Raw genomic sequence first — 15,483 nt, 5'->3', positions numbered from 1 at the left:
ACCATTGCTCAATTTAAATGAGTTTATGCTTCCACCACAGGGCGATATCATACAACAGCAATTGATTCTTACGGCTTTCATACTCAAGCCAAGCTTTTAATTCTTGCCACATCCAACATAAGGACCAGCGCTTGTATTGGTTATTGATGGCTTCACAAGCTTCGTTGTAAACGGTACGAGCACAGTACTGCGTCATAATTAGAAAACTTCTTTCGGGGCCTAATGGGTTTTGTAAACATTCATCCAAATTTCTAGTCAAATCATTCGTCTTCAAAATTAGTAAGACTATACGGGGAATTCTTGACAATATGTTCATTAGATCTGAAAAAAGTGTACCTTTCACCATTCCCGATGCCATTTCTTTAATCTCTTGATTACTTCTTGGTTTACTGATATCGTAATTGAGAGCGGCCTCTATGCTGCGACCGGTAATAGCAGCGGCGAACAGTGGGAATTGCTCGTCTGTAATATTAGCAAATCTTTTGGCGTACATCTTAACTTTCTCCTGGTCGTGGTCCAATAACGCCAACCAAAACTTAGCGTAGTATCTTCTGGTTTCCGTCGTAGGGAATCTGTAAAGTCCATGGTCAAATAAAATGATTTCAAAGTTGTGAGGATTGGCCGATAAATAGCTACGGCTAGGCAATGCTCTTATAGCCAAATTACCGCCATGAGGATCACAGTGTAAACCAACATTTGGTGTAAAAATCATATTGTTGAAAATATGAGAAAGGCATGCAGACACTTCAGCTCTGGAAATATGGTTGTCATCCAAATATTTTAAATCGTCCAATCTGTGACCAGCAACATATTCCATGATTAAGATTCTCTTCTTAGCGCTAACAACATCTGGGATCCTTAAAGCGGTCTCCTTTCTATACTGAGAAAAGTAAGTCTGGGTGTCGATTGAGTTTCTAGCTTCCTTGGTAAAATCCAGCTCAACAAAGATTGATGATTGCAACTCATCACCAAGCCAAGTGAGCGGATATTCTGGGAAGACTATATCCATTAAATTGAACACAGTCTGAGTCATCATCACATCTACCGGCACAAATTCTTTCAAAGAGGGATGTTGACATTTGACGGCTACTTTTTGACCATTCTCTCTCAATCTGGCAATATGCACTTGAGCTAAAGATGCAACACCAATAGGCTTGGGGTCAAATTCAACAAATTTTTCATCGATGCTTGTCTTCAAATCTTGATGGAACAATTCCTTAATTTCCTCCATGGTAGATTCCGGACATTGGTCTTGTAACGGTACCATAGTCTCTGTCCATTCTGCAGGCAATAAATACGTCATCGCACCAATGTGTTGACCGAGTTTGATGAAAACACCACCGTTTATCTGTAAAGCATTCAAAGTCACTAGCGCACACTTCTTGTGACATTTTGACAATGCTTCATTTCTCTCTTCTTCAGAATCGTAAACCCCTCTCAAAACCTTTTTGTAGTTGTAGAAACAACGAGCTGTAGCTACAGTCACTATACCTATTCTTTTCGAAGTTAAAAAGACGTGTCTCAACAATTCATGTCCTGTATCACTAGTATTGTAGTAAACAGTCCCACATAATAAAACGGTTCCTAGGGTGATTCTGGTCTTTGTCAGTTTAAATTTGTTGGCTTTTGATACCGGTTTCCCTTGCACGCTATTAGTTGCGAATCGACGCAAAGGAAGAGGCTTAAGGGCTCTTTTGAAAAGCATCATCTCTACCGAGGCTGTAAAAATATACAGAGAACGTCCACTTAAACACTATCAACGTTTTTTCTGAACTCTTCTCACCAACTTTTCAAGTAATATGATTTAGTTGATTGGTACTGCATTTCTTTTTCATCTCCGACTCTGAAACTGAAGCAGATCTTCCAATGCTCGAAGGACAATAATAATGCAAAAATTAGAACCATAAATCTTGAAAGTGTGACAAATTTTTAGCATATTCATTCCTTACCAATTGTGTTGTTCTCTAAGGACAAGGTTATATCCAAAAGGATGGTAGTTACACTTACCCTTGGTAGTGTGTAATGTACTTACCCATGCATAAATTTAGCTCCCTGTACTGTGGGCCGAATAACATACTTTATCTCTAAAGTGGTCCACCAGGTTTCTTCCCACTCTAGTAGTGGCAATACTCTGATTCCCCTTTTCGAGGAGAGTCATGTAGAAGAAATAGAAATGCATACCAAGTGATGCAAAAGCATAGTTAAGCAACGGCGAAAACTCGAGATGATATGATAAGAGTGTTTGGTGGTGACTGATGAGGTCATTCAACTCTTTTGTTTAAATATCCGTACCATGTGTTACCCATAAATGAGAAGATGCATGAAGCTTGAAGCACAGCTCTAGCAGTTCTAGCAAAATCGTAATTGTTTTTAGCGGTACCACTGGGAAAGACTAACTGTGCAATGAAGTCACCAACCCCGAAAACTGGACCAGATACCACTGGCTTTTTTCTTTCCTTCTGGAACAATTTTTCAAAACATTCCTATTCCAATTTAAATGTCCAATTCTTCTTTGAATCTTCAACGGGCTCCTTGGCTAAAAATAACTGGTTATTCAAGATTGTATCTCAAAAGGGCCATTAACTCAGAATAGAGATCTTTTTAAAATGCATTCCAAATTTTTGATTCTTATTTTACGGTAAAGGACTCTACACCTTTTATTTTTTGAATTATTCGTCGTCAGCGTCAACCCTAGTGTCAGTGTGTCGCGGCGTCATGCTGACGCGCGTCAGTAATTCGATGAAGATAGTGAAGAATAATGATATTTTTGTGTCGCTGAGAATAACTTTATGACAATAAACTATAAAAAGATGGAATAGAGGTCACTGAAAAGGTCAGATATCACTAACTGTTTTACTGAAAATAAAAAATAAAAGACGCACGACAAAAAATGTTTGTTGATTACTCTGGTCTTCAGCGCTTTAGTTCGATAAACAGATGCTTTGCCCATCGATTCATTCAACTTTTAGAATATGAAGACCTGGATACCTTAGAAGAAAGATTAAAGTTTTTGAAGAGCCTTGAAAAGGATGAAGTTTGTATTCAAAGACTGGAAATTACAGATTTTGCTGACCATTCAGATGTCATGGATTATCTTTTCAAATTATCACTTTCTGTCAAACAGATGCAAGAAGTCTCTGAAGTAATTCGTAGATGTCCCACTACGTATTCAGTAGAAATCTTCAATGCTAATGAAATTAGCGTAGATATTGGAGATGTGGTAGCTTGGGCTGGAATGTTTTTAAGAAATACTTATGATAGTATTCGCAAAGCATTATATGATGATATTAAACAGATTATTGTTGATTTGAAACCTGAATTGAATAATTCGTCATTCCAAGACTGGCATCTTTTACAAAGATATTTGTTTTATGGATGGTGTGAAGAGGTACCTAAATTTATGGAACCAAGGACTAATATAATCATTATTCCAATGAACTTTCCCGAGATATTTGTGAATAATGTGAATAAAAATGGATTCATGAGTGCAACTTCGGATATAACGTTTTATACTTTCGAAGTGGAAAATGGTGATTACAATTCGTTGGCCAATTTCAACATAGATTCCCTTGTGCGTAGACCCATCAAAGACAAGATCTCTACAATCTGGAAAGATGGTGACGAAAAGGATTACATTGGTACAGTTTGGGAACCTACCAAGGAAAATAATATTCACAGTAATAATATATCTGAAAATGCAACAACTCAACCTAATTTTCTAACTTTATTTCATGAGTGCGATAGTGGATTAGAGCCAAATACTATTGTAGACGGAGCAGATAATTCTTTCTATATGGTTCAGCATGATAAGGAACGTCGTCACCATCGTAAATATGAACGAGATAGCTCTAGTCCTGCAAGCGATGGCGGTTCGGCCGAATCGGAGTCTAATTCACATTCTGATAAAGATGGCAGCCTTTATGACATATTTTCACCATTAAGTTCAAACGAGTTGCCAACTGCTTTAACACCACCAAACAATGCTTCTGATTCTTCCCCAGTGCAAGGTAAAAATTATAATTATATGGCAAATTTAGAGCGGGAAGAAAAGTCTAAGGATTATGCGCTCTTGCCGCCACCACCATCTTTTTTACCCTGTTACAGTGATTTTGAAAATTCATCTCTATACAATCAGAAACAAGGTTTCAGGTACAAATTAAGACAACTCTTTTCATCATCGTCGTCGTCTTTGCATTCTAGATCAAAACGTCAATCGAGTGGTGATAAATCTTTAACTGGATTTGATACCATTGGATCTTGGGCAGATTTCCAATCCTCCAATTGGGATGATTTGTCTACCAAAAAATTCTTTAGATATAAGATGAGGAAATGGAAGAAGAATTACCAATATTATAAAGAAGTGGCGAAACAATGCATAGAGGACTTTCATGACAATACGAGTTATAACTAAGAATATAGAGTAACAATATTAATAATACAAAAAAATTTGGATAGACTGATAAAATACATAATCATAACCACAACTCTAATTTTATAGTGCACTAATTATATATATATAATTTTTTTTTTTTTTCGATTGTTTTTAATGTTTTGCTCTTCAACTTTGACTTTAAACTTCTATGCAAGTCTCCAAAACTTACTCTACTATGCATTCAAACACTTATTTTGCAAATAATTAACTCTTAAATCTAACGCTTGACCTTGACATCAAGAGGTAGCTACGAGTAGTACGTTGGATCCTGTCTGACTAAGTGTTCATTAACAATTTACTGTAATTGCCTTATACTTGTGTTTGAATCCGACCTAGTCATGACCAATTCTTCCACACCGCTAGGCTCAGGTCCATCACTAATCACTAAGGCTAAACTACTATGCTAATTTCTTGAAGAAATGAAGGAAATGTGGATATTTCCCATCCATAAGAGGCTCTTTCTTCAGACATACATTGCTTTTCGAATAAACCTCCCTCAGCAGCATCAGTGAAAGCAGTCTCAACACGTATACAAACTCCGAACCGCCTACAACGTCGTATTTCGGTTCGAGATCTATCAGCCATTCTTACGAAGAGAGATGCTTCTTCAGATCGTGAATCTCTGTACGAATTCGGAGTCTATGGAATCTGGAAGTAGGCTCTAGTACCATCATTACCCACAGCCGCAATATGTCCTCCCAAATACACTCAGAGATTTCGATCAAGAAAATTTAGCACCGCCAACATTTGCACTCTTACCTCTACTGGTCATGCTGGCTCAGCATCGTATGTCACTCCGTAGTCGATGGCACACACGCAGGCTTCGTTTTACCAAACTTGGCCTTCCTTTGACGACATGCTAAGAGGATGTTTGCCTTCCTATCTTTGAGGTATCATCCATTACATGTATATTTCATAATGAGCAAGAAGAAGTAATACTAAACTAAGGAATATAAGACTCGTTCAAAGATGGAGGAAATAGCAACCAATTTCAAATCCCATTACGAAACTTTAACTCATCACGTATCTACAATAGACACATTCCACGATATTATGAATAATAGGTAGTAGATTGGTCTAAAATATCCTTAAATTATGTTCTACATATCGTTGAACTTCTCGAATTTTTCTCATTCATGCTTCCAAAACTGAACTCCGAGATGCTTAACGCGGGGAATCCATTTCAGCCGTGTACTGGAAAAGAATAGGGAACAGAAAAGAATCAGACAGAGCACATAGACTGGATAAGTTGACAATCCTGAGAGTTGTATTAAGACCAGTAATGATATTTTATGTAAATTGGTAGTAGTGTTGCCTTGCAAATAAATGGACTACATAGCGAGCCGCACCACAGCGGAGTTTACGTACACTTCTTCTCGTTTAAGACCTTACGATCGCATTTCCCTGCTCTTTTAGACCTAAAAGAGCTAGTTCCCCTAAAGGCGTACTGACTAGGAGGTCGAGTCTTGCAGATACTTGAACTTCAGCGTGTCCTCTAACAATGATTTCGTTGAGGACCCTCGTAAGCTCCATGCTGTTTGTCACTTGTACTTCATCGTCACGAATATCTAATAGAAGTTCAATTACCGTCTGTTTCTTCTCATCGTGTAGAATTTTCGAAGTCGATGGTGTCCAAACTCTCATCGGCACGGCAAGGAACTGTATGTCATCGTGGAACAGCTTTATAACACCTTTTATGTGATCTACGGCCATATGTTGGCCGTTAGTCTTATAAAAAGGTAACCCAACCAAGGCCACCATTTTGCCCGCTACTACCAAGCGATGACCGCCAGCGGTCCATTTGATTCTTAGACCATCAATAGTGACCCTTCGCAAAGAATCTCTCGAATCTAGCGTCATATTAGCTGCCAGAGGGATAAATGACATTTCTTCCAACAGGATCTTGAGAGTTTCAGGAGGTATTAAAAAATTGTTATCATTATCATGAGAATTGGTTATTGGATAACCCTGGGCCTCTATGTGAACCATCTGCGATGCGTTTAGTAACCTGTTTAAAAAATTGGTAATGGGAGTCACAGCATTCTCATCGTCTGACCAGCAAACTTGTGTGAGAAAACTCTCTGGTAGCGGTCCCTTTACATCAATAAAGGCAGATAATTTTAATGGATCCTCTACTTTGACAGCATCACTCAAACATGTAAGTGATGGTAGTTCAATGGTACATTCGTCGGCACAGTCAGGTAATTTTACCTGCCAATTAATTTGTGGAATTTGAGAATCTATTGGCCATCCAAACCAATCAAAACCCGTAGGAATGCTAAGTGGATCAGCACTTACATCAAAACTAAATCCACTTTCGGAATCTTTCATGGTGAAGTCTTGGATGCTAACATCATTCACCATACTCAGTAGCCTGTTTAAAACCTCACTTGCACCGCGAAGATAAGATTGCATCTGATTCCATTTGATATTCAAATTTTTAAGTCTACCCAAAGGTATGTGCAACATGGCAACACGTTTACCGATGGTAACATCCACTTTAGAGGAAATTTGCAAATCATCGTATTGGTGTAAAACCAATTTTTTAATCACTTTGAATATGTTACTAATACGTGGTTCCACAAGTACCGTTAATTGTAGTGGAGTGATTTGGCCCTGTCGTAAATCAATACAAATAGGTTCCTTAACTGTCACATAAGCTACAGTTCCATTTTGATCATAATTCGTAATATTGTTCAATGTAAAGCAGGCAGTCCTTACTAATTTCTCACTAGCGAATCGACTCAAGCCTTTCTGCCATGGCGACAGCTGGGATTGATTACCAGCAATCCAATCCTCATAGTCTACCCAAAAATTCAAGTTTGTAGTCAACTGCAGCTGATTACCCTCTGAATTCCATCCATCTAAGTGAACTTTAGAGATTTCAACGTTAGAGACCTGCACTGCATTACCCACTACAACCTGTGAAGAGAGTATCGGTCTCCAAACAAATGCTCCTAAAGTTAGCAGGACCAAAATGGAGGTAATGCCAAACGTGTAGTAACGTCTTCTGGATTTTCTACCCCTGTGAAGCACTTGTCGTGAAGGGGAAGAACCTAAAAGCGGTTGTGTTTCGATGTCAGCTTCCATACCAGCACTGTCCACCATTGATAAAATAAATAGATTTTAGTTATAAAGCTCCAAAAACTCTGTCACAAATCTGGCAGGGGTGCTTTCTTTACAACCTTCTTGGTTTTCCAATGTAGTCACTGCAGTGCAAGCTCATCGCATTTTCAAGAGGGCATACAAAAATTTGGCTCCCATACTACAAAGCTCATCTCATATTAAAAAGAACTATTGAAAAGACGATCTAAAAATCAACGAGATGCTTTATTTGGTTGGTCTAGGCTTGTCCTACAAGTCTGATATTACTCTACGTGGTTTAGAAGCAGTTAGAAAATGTTCTAGAGTGTATTTAGAGCACTATACAAGTATTCTCATGGCAGCTTCACAAGAAGAGTTAGAATCATTTTATGGAAAGCCTATTATCTTGGCTGATAGAGAATTGGTTGAAAGTGGATCTGATAAAATTTTGGCCAATGCTGACAAGGAAGATGTTGCCTTCTTAGTGGTTGGTGATCCATTAGGTGCTACTACTCATACGGATTTGGTTCTTAGAGCCAAACGTCAAAATATTGCCGTAGACATCGTTCACAATGCATCAATTATGAACGCCGTGGGCTCCTGCGGATTACAATTGTACCAATTTGGACAAACCATTTCAATGGTCTTCTTTACTGATAACTGGAGACCTGATTCTTGGTACGATAAGATCATGGAGAATAGAAGGATTGGATTACACACTTTAGTGCTTTTAGATATCAAGGTCAAAGAACAGAGTATTGAAAACATGGCTAGAGGTAGACTCATCTTTGAACCACCTAGATACATGTCAATCTCCCAATGTTGTGAACAATTGCTTGAAATCGAGGAGAAAAGAGGTACAAAGGCTTATACTCCAAATACACCTGTAGTAGCAGTTAGTAGACTAGGTTCAGCTTCTCAGCAGTTCAAAGCGGGTACTATTGAGGAATTGTCTCAATACGATGCAGGCGAACCATTGCATTCGTTGGTGATCCTAGGAAGACAGTGCCATGAACTTGAATTGGAATACTTGTTGGAATTTGCAGATGACAAGGAAAAATTAAGAGCTGATGTCCTGGCTGACCAAGAGTATTTCAAACCTGCACCTTGGGTGCCGCCCGCCGAAGAAGAGGACAGCGAGTAAGAGCCCAAAGGACAAAATAGAAAATCGTATAGATATATATCAGTTAGACATCCAAAAGAATAATCCTATATCCAATTGAAGAGATGTTTCGAGCTATCACGTGAATCCGTTGAAGATTAAGATGCCTTGTTTAGATCTAAAGTTGACAGAACTTTAAGCCCAATTCAACCCTCCTTTAAGCCATAAGAAAAAGACAAGCACAAAATAACAATCATGACCCAGATAAAGTATATGATTCTTGCCTCTAGACAAGGCAAAGTCAGACTTGTGAAATGGTATACCCCATATACTCCTAAGGAAAAGACGAAGATTAGTAAAGAATTACCACCATTGATTCTTTCCCGTAAACCCAAGATGTGTAACATTGTAGAGTATTCCGATCACAAGGTGGTCTATAGAAGATATGCAAGTCTTTATTTCATATGTGGGATCACACCTGAAGCAGATAACGAGTTGTTAACTCTAGAGATAATTCATCGATACGTGGAGACAATGGATACGTATTTTGGCAACGTTTGTGAGTTGGATATCATATTCAATTTTGGTAAAGCTTATGCTATTTTAGACGAAATGCTAATGTGTGATGGAGCAATTACAGAATCAAGTAAAAGAGACGTTTTATCACATATTCACTCTATGGATACTATGGAAGGTAGCGACCAATTGGAAAGAATAACGAGTTAGGTTTAATTTAAGAATATATATATATACATAGGTATATCTTTATGTCATTGGCTTTCTTTCAATTAATGATTTATTTGTACAATAGGCTGGAAAATTCTCGATCACTTAGAACACCTTCACCATCTTCATTGTCATTTGGTTCACCAAGTGCTATAGATCTGATTTCATTGTAAATTATACCAAACACATATGGAGTATCGTCGTATTCATGCATTCCTTCGGATAAATTTTTATTCATGACATTTCCCTTGCTACAAGGATGCTTCTTTTGGAATAGTTCCACATAGTTGGTAATAAACTCCTGTTTGTCCTTTTTGCTCAAGCTTTTCCAATCTTTAAACTGACCCAACCTAACTGTAGTGCTGAAGTATCTTGGTTGCAGGTGGGAAAAATACTGTGGTTTGATCAATGACTTAAGCATGGTTGATAAATTGTATTTCTTTAATTCAGTTCTTAAAAGTCTGAATTATTAGTTATCAACTCATCTCGCTCTCAAAAGACGCTTCATACATACATACCCTGTTAGCTCCGATGCCCATTTAAAGCATTCGCCAAGTCTTCAAGAAAAATCGGAAAGGGTGCGAACTGGAGGTTCAAGCACATCAAGATGGCGGCTTCGATAGTAAGAACAAGAGTCCTCCCCCAACAAGGGGTATGCCTCCCCTTTCACTTAATCCCTACACGATGAAGAACTCCGAAATGAATAAATCAGCATGCAGGAGAAAAAAACAACAACAAAACGTATCTACAAAGTTCAAAAACACTTACAATTAACCTATTTACTGTCCCATTGTATTTGATCAACTGCTTGTAGCTTGCTGATCGGTTAGTCTATACAACTAGTGGAAATACGTCTTTATGAAGTACATGGGAAGAAACAATTTTTCAAATGCTTTCCGCAAACTTGTTCCCCCGTACTTTCATTCATCTCCAATTCTTCTCTTTCCTCTTCCTCGACGGTCATCGTGTCGAGATTCTCCTGTTTAACTTTGAGCTTTTCACCCAACAGTCTTCTGCGACCTTCCAAAACACATTTATACTTGAAAATGTTTTCCTCCACAGAATTCTTAATCATGAAATTCCAAACGTAGGTTTCCTTGGTTTGTCCAATTCGATTGTTTCTACTCATTGCTTGTAGCTCATCACCACGATTTATAATGGGATCTAGTAGGAAAACATGTCTGGCATTCAAAAGGTTGAGTCCCGCACCCAGAGACTTAACATTTAAAAGTAGGCATGTAATGGAGGTATTTCTTTTAAATTTTGATATGGCTTCCCCCACATTTGTTACATTTGCCCAACAGGATAGATGCTTGATTTCATAGATGTTCAAAACTTTAGAAATAACTTTTAAAAATTCAAAACTTTGAGAATACATTAAAATCTGTGGTGGATCTTCCTGATCAGATTCAGACTCGCTCTTCAACTTGAGGAAAAGTATGAGTTTGATGACGAAATCTATTTTAGCGCCGAAACTTTCTTTAATAACCATTTTGTGAACTTCTTCAAACTGAGGAAAAAATTCGTATTTTTGCTTTAGAACAGGATCCAGATGTTCTCTTTTAAACTGTTTGTTATCATTTCCATTAGTATTTTGAGAATCGTTCTTCTTCTCTGAACTTGAACTACTTGATGGCGGTGACTCCTCCTCAGGTTCTTCTTTAAATTTGAAATTGTAGACTTCTAAAAGCGTAGCTCTCGTCTTACACAAGGGGCAAGACTGATTATTCTTTAACCAACTATGAATGCACTTTCTGCAAAAGAAATGCCCACATTTAATAATAGATCCGGTATGGATTGTCCCTAAACAGATGGCACATGAAAATGATTGATTATGTTTGATGGATTCCTTGAGTTTATTCAACCCATTCAGATATTTGACCCTGGATTCTGCAGAGCTGATTTTTTCCAAATTTCTTCTATACTGTGTATCGTCTCTTATCGATTTAACAATTGCGTTTCTCGTAACATTCTCTAATTGTAAAAGAGGGACCAACGAATCAGAGATTCTTTGTAAATGACTGTAGTATTCCAACTTGGCATTGTAAACTATGTTCAATTTCTTTAAAGAATCTCTAATGCACTTGTCCTCACGAACCATTCGAGGAATTTCTTCCTCATACCGTAGCAAGTAATCCTCAAATTCTTGAGGGCTAGTACTTTTATGGCTTGATTTCGAGGTAGAAACGTTTCTAACGACCTTAGCATTTTTCAAATCGTCAAATATTGGTTTGAAAGGAGTTCCACTAATTAGTTTTAAATTCGAAAGTAATTCACTGTGATAATCAGAGATTTTTTGACCTGCCTGCGGTTTGAAGGTCTTTTTGGAAAGCTTGATAGTTTCATCTGAAGTCAGTATACTATTTCTATTTTCTAACAATTGTTCCATACAAGCAAGAATGGCAAACATTTTATCTTGGTTTTCAATAGAATTCGAATACTCCTGTGCCTTTTCATCTTCATTGGTCTCATCATAATCTCTAATGATAGGTTCGTAGACCAGCTGAGCCAACTCACCAAACAACTGGTTAAACTGTAATGCCTGTTCATTCAATGAATTGATGAGCAACGAGAGAAGTTGGAAGCAACGGGATACTAACATACTATTCGCGAAATTATTAGAACTACTGAACTCAATATATTGTAAACTTTGAGGTCTAGATGATGAATCATTTTCAAAGTAATCTTGAGTCTCCTTAACAAAGATATCAACCTTTTGCACTCTACCAAATAGAATTCTTTTCCTCAATCTCTCCGCATACCCGTAGTATTCTTGTTCCAACCGCTGATTTTTTTCAATATCCTTCATTTCTTCCACGTTATAAACATCAGTATAAGTCTTGGGTTTCTCATCAGATTGCTTAAGAGCCAGTTTTTCATTTTCATCATCCACATACTCCAATCTACTCGAACCCTTGTTATAGTAGGCAGTTGCCATTAAGAAGAAGCATTGATGAAGAAGATCCAAATATGCCCTTGTCCTTATAGAGCTAACACCTTCAGGAGAATCTTTGGTGGCTGGGGTTCCTGATCTCTCCTCCACGGGTATCCCATCAGTGTCAAAGGGGTCATCCACTAAGCATTTCTCCTTAAGATCTTCGCTTAATTTTTCCTGTACAGAATGTAACAAATCAATGGCACCATCCGGATTATTCTGCAACTCACTCTTCGCCTGAGCCGATCGAATCTGTAATTGGTAATTGTCCCTATAAAGGGAATCTAATTTTTCAATCGCATCTGTTGTCATGAGTTTCAAAATATCATCGATATTATGCAACGAAGCATTAGAAGAATGTGATTGACCCTTCGAATTTGTATGAGAATCAGGGAAAACCGCATGGCAGCACAAGTACCTTAACCGTGTTAACCATTGGTTCAATTGAATCGTATTCAAGCGTGGGGAATCCGTACCATTGGGTCCATAACCTGATACCGTAACAAAACTATTCCAAACATCCAAATAATTATCCCATTCCACCGGTGCAAATTCTAAGGGGACAATATAGTTATGCTGTCTCGGTATATGAATTTGTGAAATCACATCCTCCCTAGAATGTCTTACAGTCAGATCTTGTTCGATAGGGATATTCAAAAGCTCAGATAAAGTGAATTTTACTCCTTGTACCAGTTGCTCCTTTTGTCGTTGAATGACGTTGTTATTAACTGAAGATATAATTTCTGGTAATTCGTGGAATGGTGAAATCTTTAGATATGATAAAACCGTTTGAAAATCTTTAACCAACTGGATTGGTGTACCTGATACCCCCCAAGTATGGACCCTGTGTAAAAGACTCGTGCACTTAGCGGCCTTAGTACTATCACTGTGTAACATTTGAACCTCGTCCAAGATAATTCGGAAGAATTGCATCAGTGACAACGGCGAAGAATAGTCATATTTAATGGGACACGTCGAACGTCTCGGTCTTGAACTTGCGTTATACTCAGCATAGTGAACTTCTGTCGACACTACATTATATGAGGTTATGACGATGTCGTAATGTGATAATTGATCAACGATTTCCCAGATATTATCAGTTTTGAAAAATTTCTTTACTGGTAAAAATCCTTTATAGTGGAAGATACTCATATCATTTGTATGAGATTCTACTTCGTTAATCCATTGTTGTAAAATTGCATTGGGACAAATAATTAAAGTAGTAGATGTCCTTAAGATCGTCTTACCATCTTCTGCAATAAAAGTCCGCGGTATATCCGACAAATTCCTTTGGTTTAATAATATTAACGATAAAATTTCAATAGTCTTACCCAACCCCATTTCTTCACACAATATTCCCCTGGCTCTCTGGTTAAATTCCTCACGTTTAGCCCACATTCCCGAATAAATCTGTTCCACTTCTTCTCCTGTTAAAACGAAATTCGTGAATTTATTCCAGAATAAATCTTGTGATATAGATTCGTATCCATAGGACACACAACCGTTCAAAAACTGTAACAATTCCTGTTTGGTTTTCCCCAGGTAGCGAGGTAAGAATTCTCCTACTTCCTTAGATAGCATCCATTCCACTGTACTCGATTGAAAGGGTAAAAGGTGTAAATTCAAACCAGGCACATCTCTCACGGGGTCAGAATACCACCTTGATAATCGCTGTCTAGTGTGAGCCACCGTTTGTGAAACAAATTTTCCCTGAATGAAAGGCGAAGGCGGCAGTGGATCCAAAGACGACGGAGAACTTGGCGCCGCCCTTTGCGAAAACCATGTATCTAGAAAACTCTTTGTCTCTGTAGAAAATTTGTTCAAACTCTGTGGCAAATAGCTCAACCAAACCCTTATGCATAAAATCCATCTGTTTGCCGAATCTAATCCTATGGTTACTTCACACGACAAATCCTTGTACATCTTCGAAACCAACCTTTTAGCCATAACAACTGCATTCCGTGCAGTTGATCTATTTCCCCTTTTCCGAGATTTCCTGCTCGTGTCCGTCGTAAACGCTTCCATATTCTGTTTGCTATTGTTTACCTCCCATTCCAAACATTTATTATGCGCTACTCTAAGAATTTGTCTCCATCTGTCATCCTTAATCCCTCTTTGAACCTTAAGCAACTTTTCCCCGCTTTCTCCACTCACCATCAAGACATCCTGATCTACCATCTCCAAAAACTGTACAAGCACTCTCCGCTCGGCGGCTAAATCGGTACTTCCCCCCACTTCTCCACTGGCATACATTCGCAGACGGGCTATTTCCACTTGACACTTACTCAACTTGGACTTCTTATTCCCATCCTTTATCGTTTCTTTTATTCCACCTTCTTTCTCAGGTTGCGTTATTTGACTACTACATACATAGTCGGATAATCCATCAGCTACAAAACATCTGGTACCTGAATCTCTACTCTTTGAGCCATCACCTATAAAATCCTGATCAGCTGCCACATCCAACGTGGCAACAGAACTCATATCAAGTAACAACAACAGGTAAACAAACCAAACTTTAGCCGCCGTTATTTGCCACCAGGTGCTTATCCTCTCTACCTTTTATATGTATATACATTTCAAAAGAAGCGACATGCGAAGGGGATAACGAAAAAGTGATATGTTCCCTCTTTCGTATATCATGAGCAAATACAAGTCAAGTGATATTCACATGATTACATCCGTACATCTGCACAGTACACCCATAATTTCTCGTTCCTTTTTCTCTTTTCCTTCCTCCTCCCTCTCTCTACGTCATTTCCTTCTATTCCAAATCCTATTGCTACAATGGAACACGCCCATGTGAACTACAGACTTTTGTCAGCCATGCCACATCTTACCTTAATCTCCACAACAACGGAGAAGAGTAATTGCAACCTCTATAGTACGTACTTTTAGCCTCGCCGTTATATTGGTATCCGCAATAATATAAGCTCTCACTACAAACCTTTACTATACATTATTCCTTCTCTCTTTTTGCCTTCCTGCCTCCTCCCGCGCCACGCGCCACTCCCCTCCGCTCACACACGTCATAGTGGGTAACAGTTTTTTTTTTTGGTTCAGTTTCGGTTCAGTTTGGTTTCCTCGCAGAGATCTCATCACATCACACTATAAATCTTGCTATATAGTGTAAATCGTACGCCCTCTTTTCCCTAAATCGACGGGTCATCCACCTCCGTCAGCCGCTTTAGTGAACCGTGTCCC

At 38.4% G+C, this 15,483-nt stretch overlaps 7 protein-coding genes across 7 annotated transcripts; 3 read left to right on the top strand and 4 right to left on the bottom strand.

The window, feature by feature from the left end:
- Positions 1 to 13: 13 nt before the first annotated feature.
- CQD2 (Cqd2p) lies at positions 14 to 1,708 on the bottom strand (the record flags this gene model as incomplete). Its single annotated transcript, XM_002499118.1, has 1 exon — positions 14 to 1,708. One exon carries the CDS (start codon positions 1,706 to 1,708, stop codon positions 14 to 16), a length of 1,695 nt encoding a protein of 564 aa, XP_002499163.1.
- Positions 1,709 to 2,890: 1,182 nt separating this feature from the next.
- Positions 2,891 to 4,411, top strand: ZYRO0E05302g (uncharacterized protein; the record flags this gene model as incomplete). The annotated part of the gene is made up of 1 exon (XM_002499117.1): positions 2,891 to 4,411. One exon carries the CDS (start codon positions 2,891 to 2,893, stop codon positions 4,409 to 4,411), a length of 1,521 nt encoding a protein of 506 aa, XP_002499162.1.
- Positions 4,412 to 5,812: 1,401 nt separating this feature from the next.
- On the bottom strand, positions 5,813 to 7,540 carry TAG1 (Tag1p; the record flags this gene model as incomplete). Its single annotated transcript, XM_002499116.1, has 1 exon — positions 5,813 to 7,540. The coding sequence occupies one exon, from the start codon at positions 7,538 to 7,540 to the stop codon at positions 5,813 to 5,815; it is 1,728 nt and encodes a 575-aa protein (XP_002499161.1).
- A 217-nt stretch (positions 7,541 to 7,757) lies between these two features.
- On the top strand, positions 7,758 to 8,660 carry DPH5 (diphthine synthase; the record flags this gene model as incomplete). The annotated part of the gene is made up of 1 exon (XM_002499115.1): positions 7,758 to 8,660. One exon carries the CDS (start codon positions 7,758 to 7,760, stop codon positions 8,658 to 8,660), a length of 903 nt encoding a protein of 300 aa, XP_002499160.1.
- A 213-nt stretch (positions 8,661 to 8,873) lies between these two features.
- On the top strand, positions 8,874 to 9,344 carry APS1 (Aps1p; the record flags this gene model as incomplete). The annotated part of the gene is made up of 1 exon (XM_002499114.1): positions 8,874 to 9,344. One exon carries the CDS (start codon positions 8,874 to 8,876, stop codon positions 9,342 to 9,344), a length of 471 nt encoding a protein of 156 aa, XP_002499159.1.
- A 70-nt stretch (positions 9,345 to 9,414) lies between these two features.
- On the bottom strand, positions 9,415 to 9,765 carry ZYRO0E05214g (uncharacterized protein; the record flags this gene model as incomplete). Its single annotated transcript, XM_002499113.1, has 1 exon — positions 9,415 to 9,765. The coding sequence occupies one exon, from the start codon at positions 9,763 to 9,765 to the stop codon at positions 9,415 to 9,417; it is 351 nt and encodes a 116-aa protein (XP_002499158.1).
- Positions 9,766 to 10,200: 435 nt separating this feature from the next.
- Positions 10,201 to 14,763, bottom strand: IRC20 (E3 ubiquitin-protein ligase IRC20; the record flags this gene model as incomplete). The annotated part of the gene is made up of 1 exon (XM_002499112.1): positions 10,201 to 14,763. The coding sequence occupies one exon, from the start codon at positions 14,761 to 14,763 to the stop codon at positions 10,201 to 10,203; it is 4,563 nt and encodes a 1,520-aa protein (XP_002499157.1).
- Between the last annotated feature and the right edge of the window lie 720 nt (positions 14,764 to 15,483).

This window comes from Zygosaccharomyces rouxii (assembly GCF_000026365.1).
Source record: "Zygosaccharomyces rouxii strain CBS732 chromosome E complete sequence".
NCBI classification, from domain to species: Eukaryota; Fungi; Ascomycota; class Saccharomycetes; order Saccharomycetales; family Saccharomycetaceae; genus Zygosaccharomyces; species Zygosaccharomyces rouxii.
Note: the sequence above shows the minus strand (reverse complement) of the source record. Positions and strands in the feature narration are given on the sequence as shown.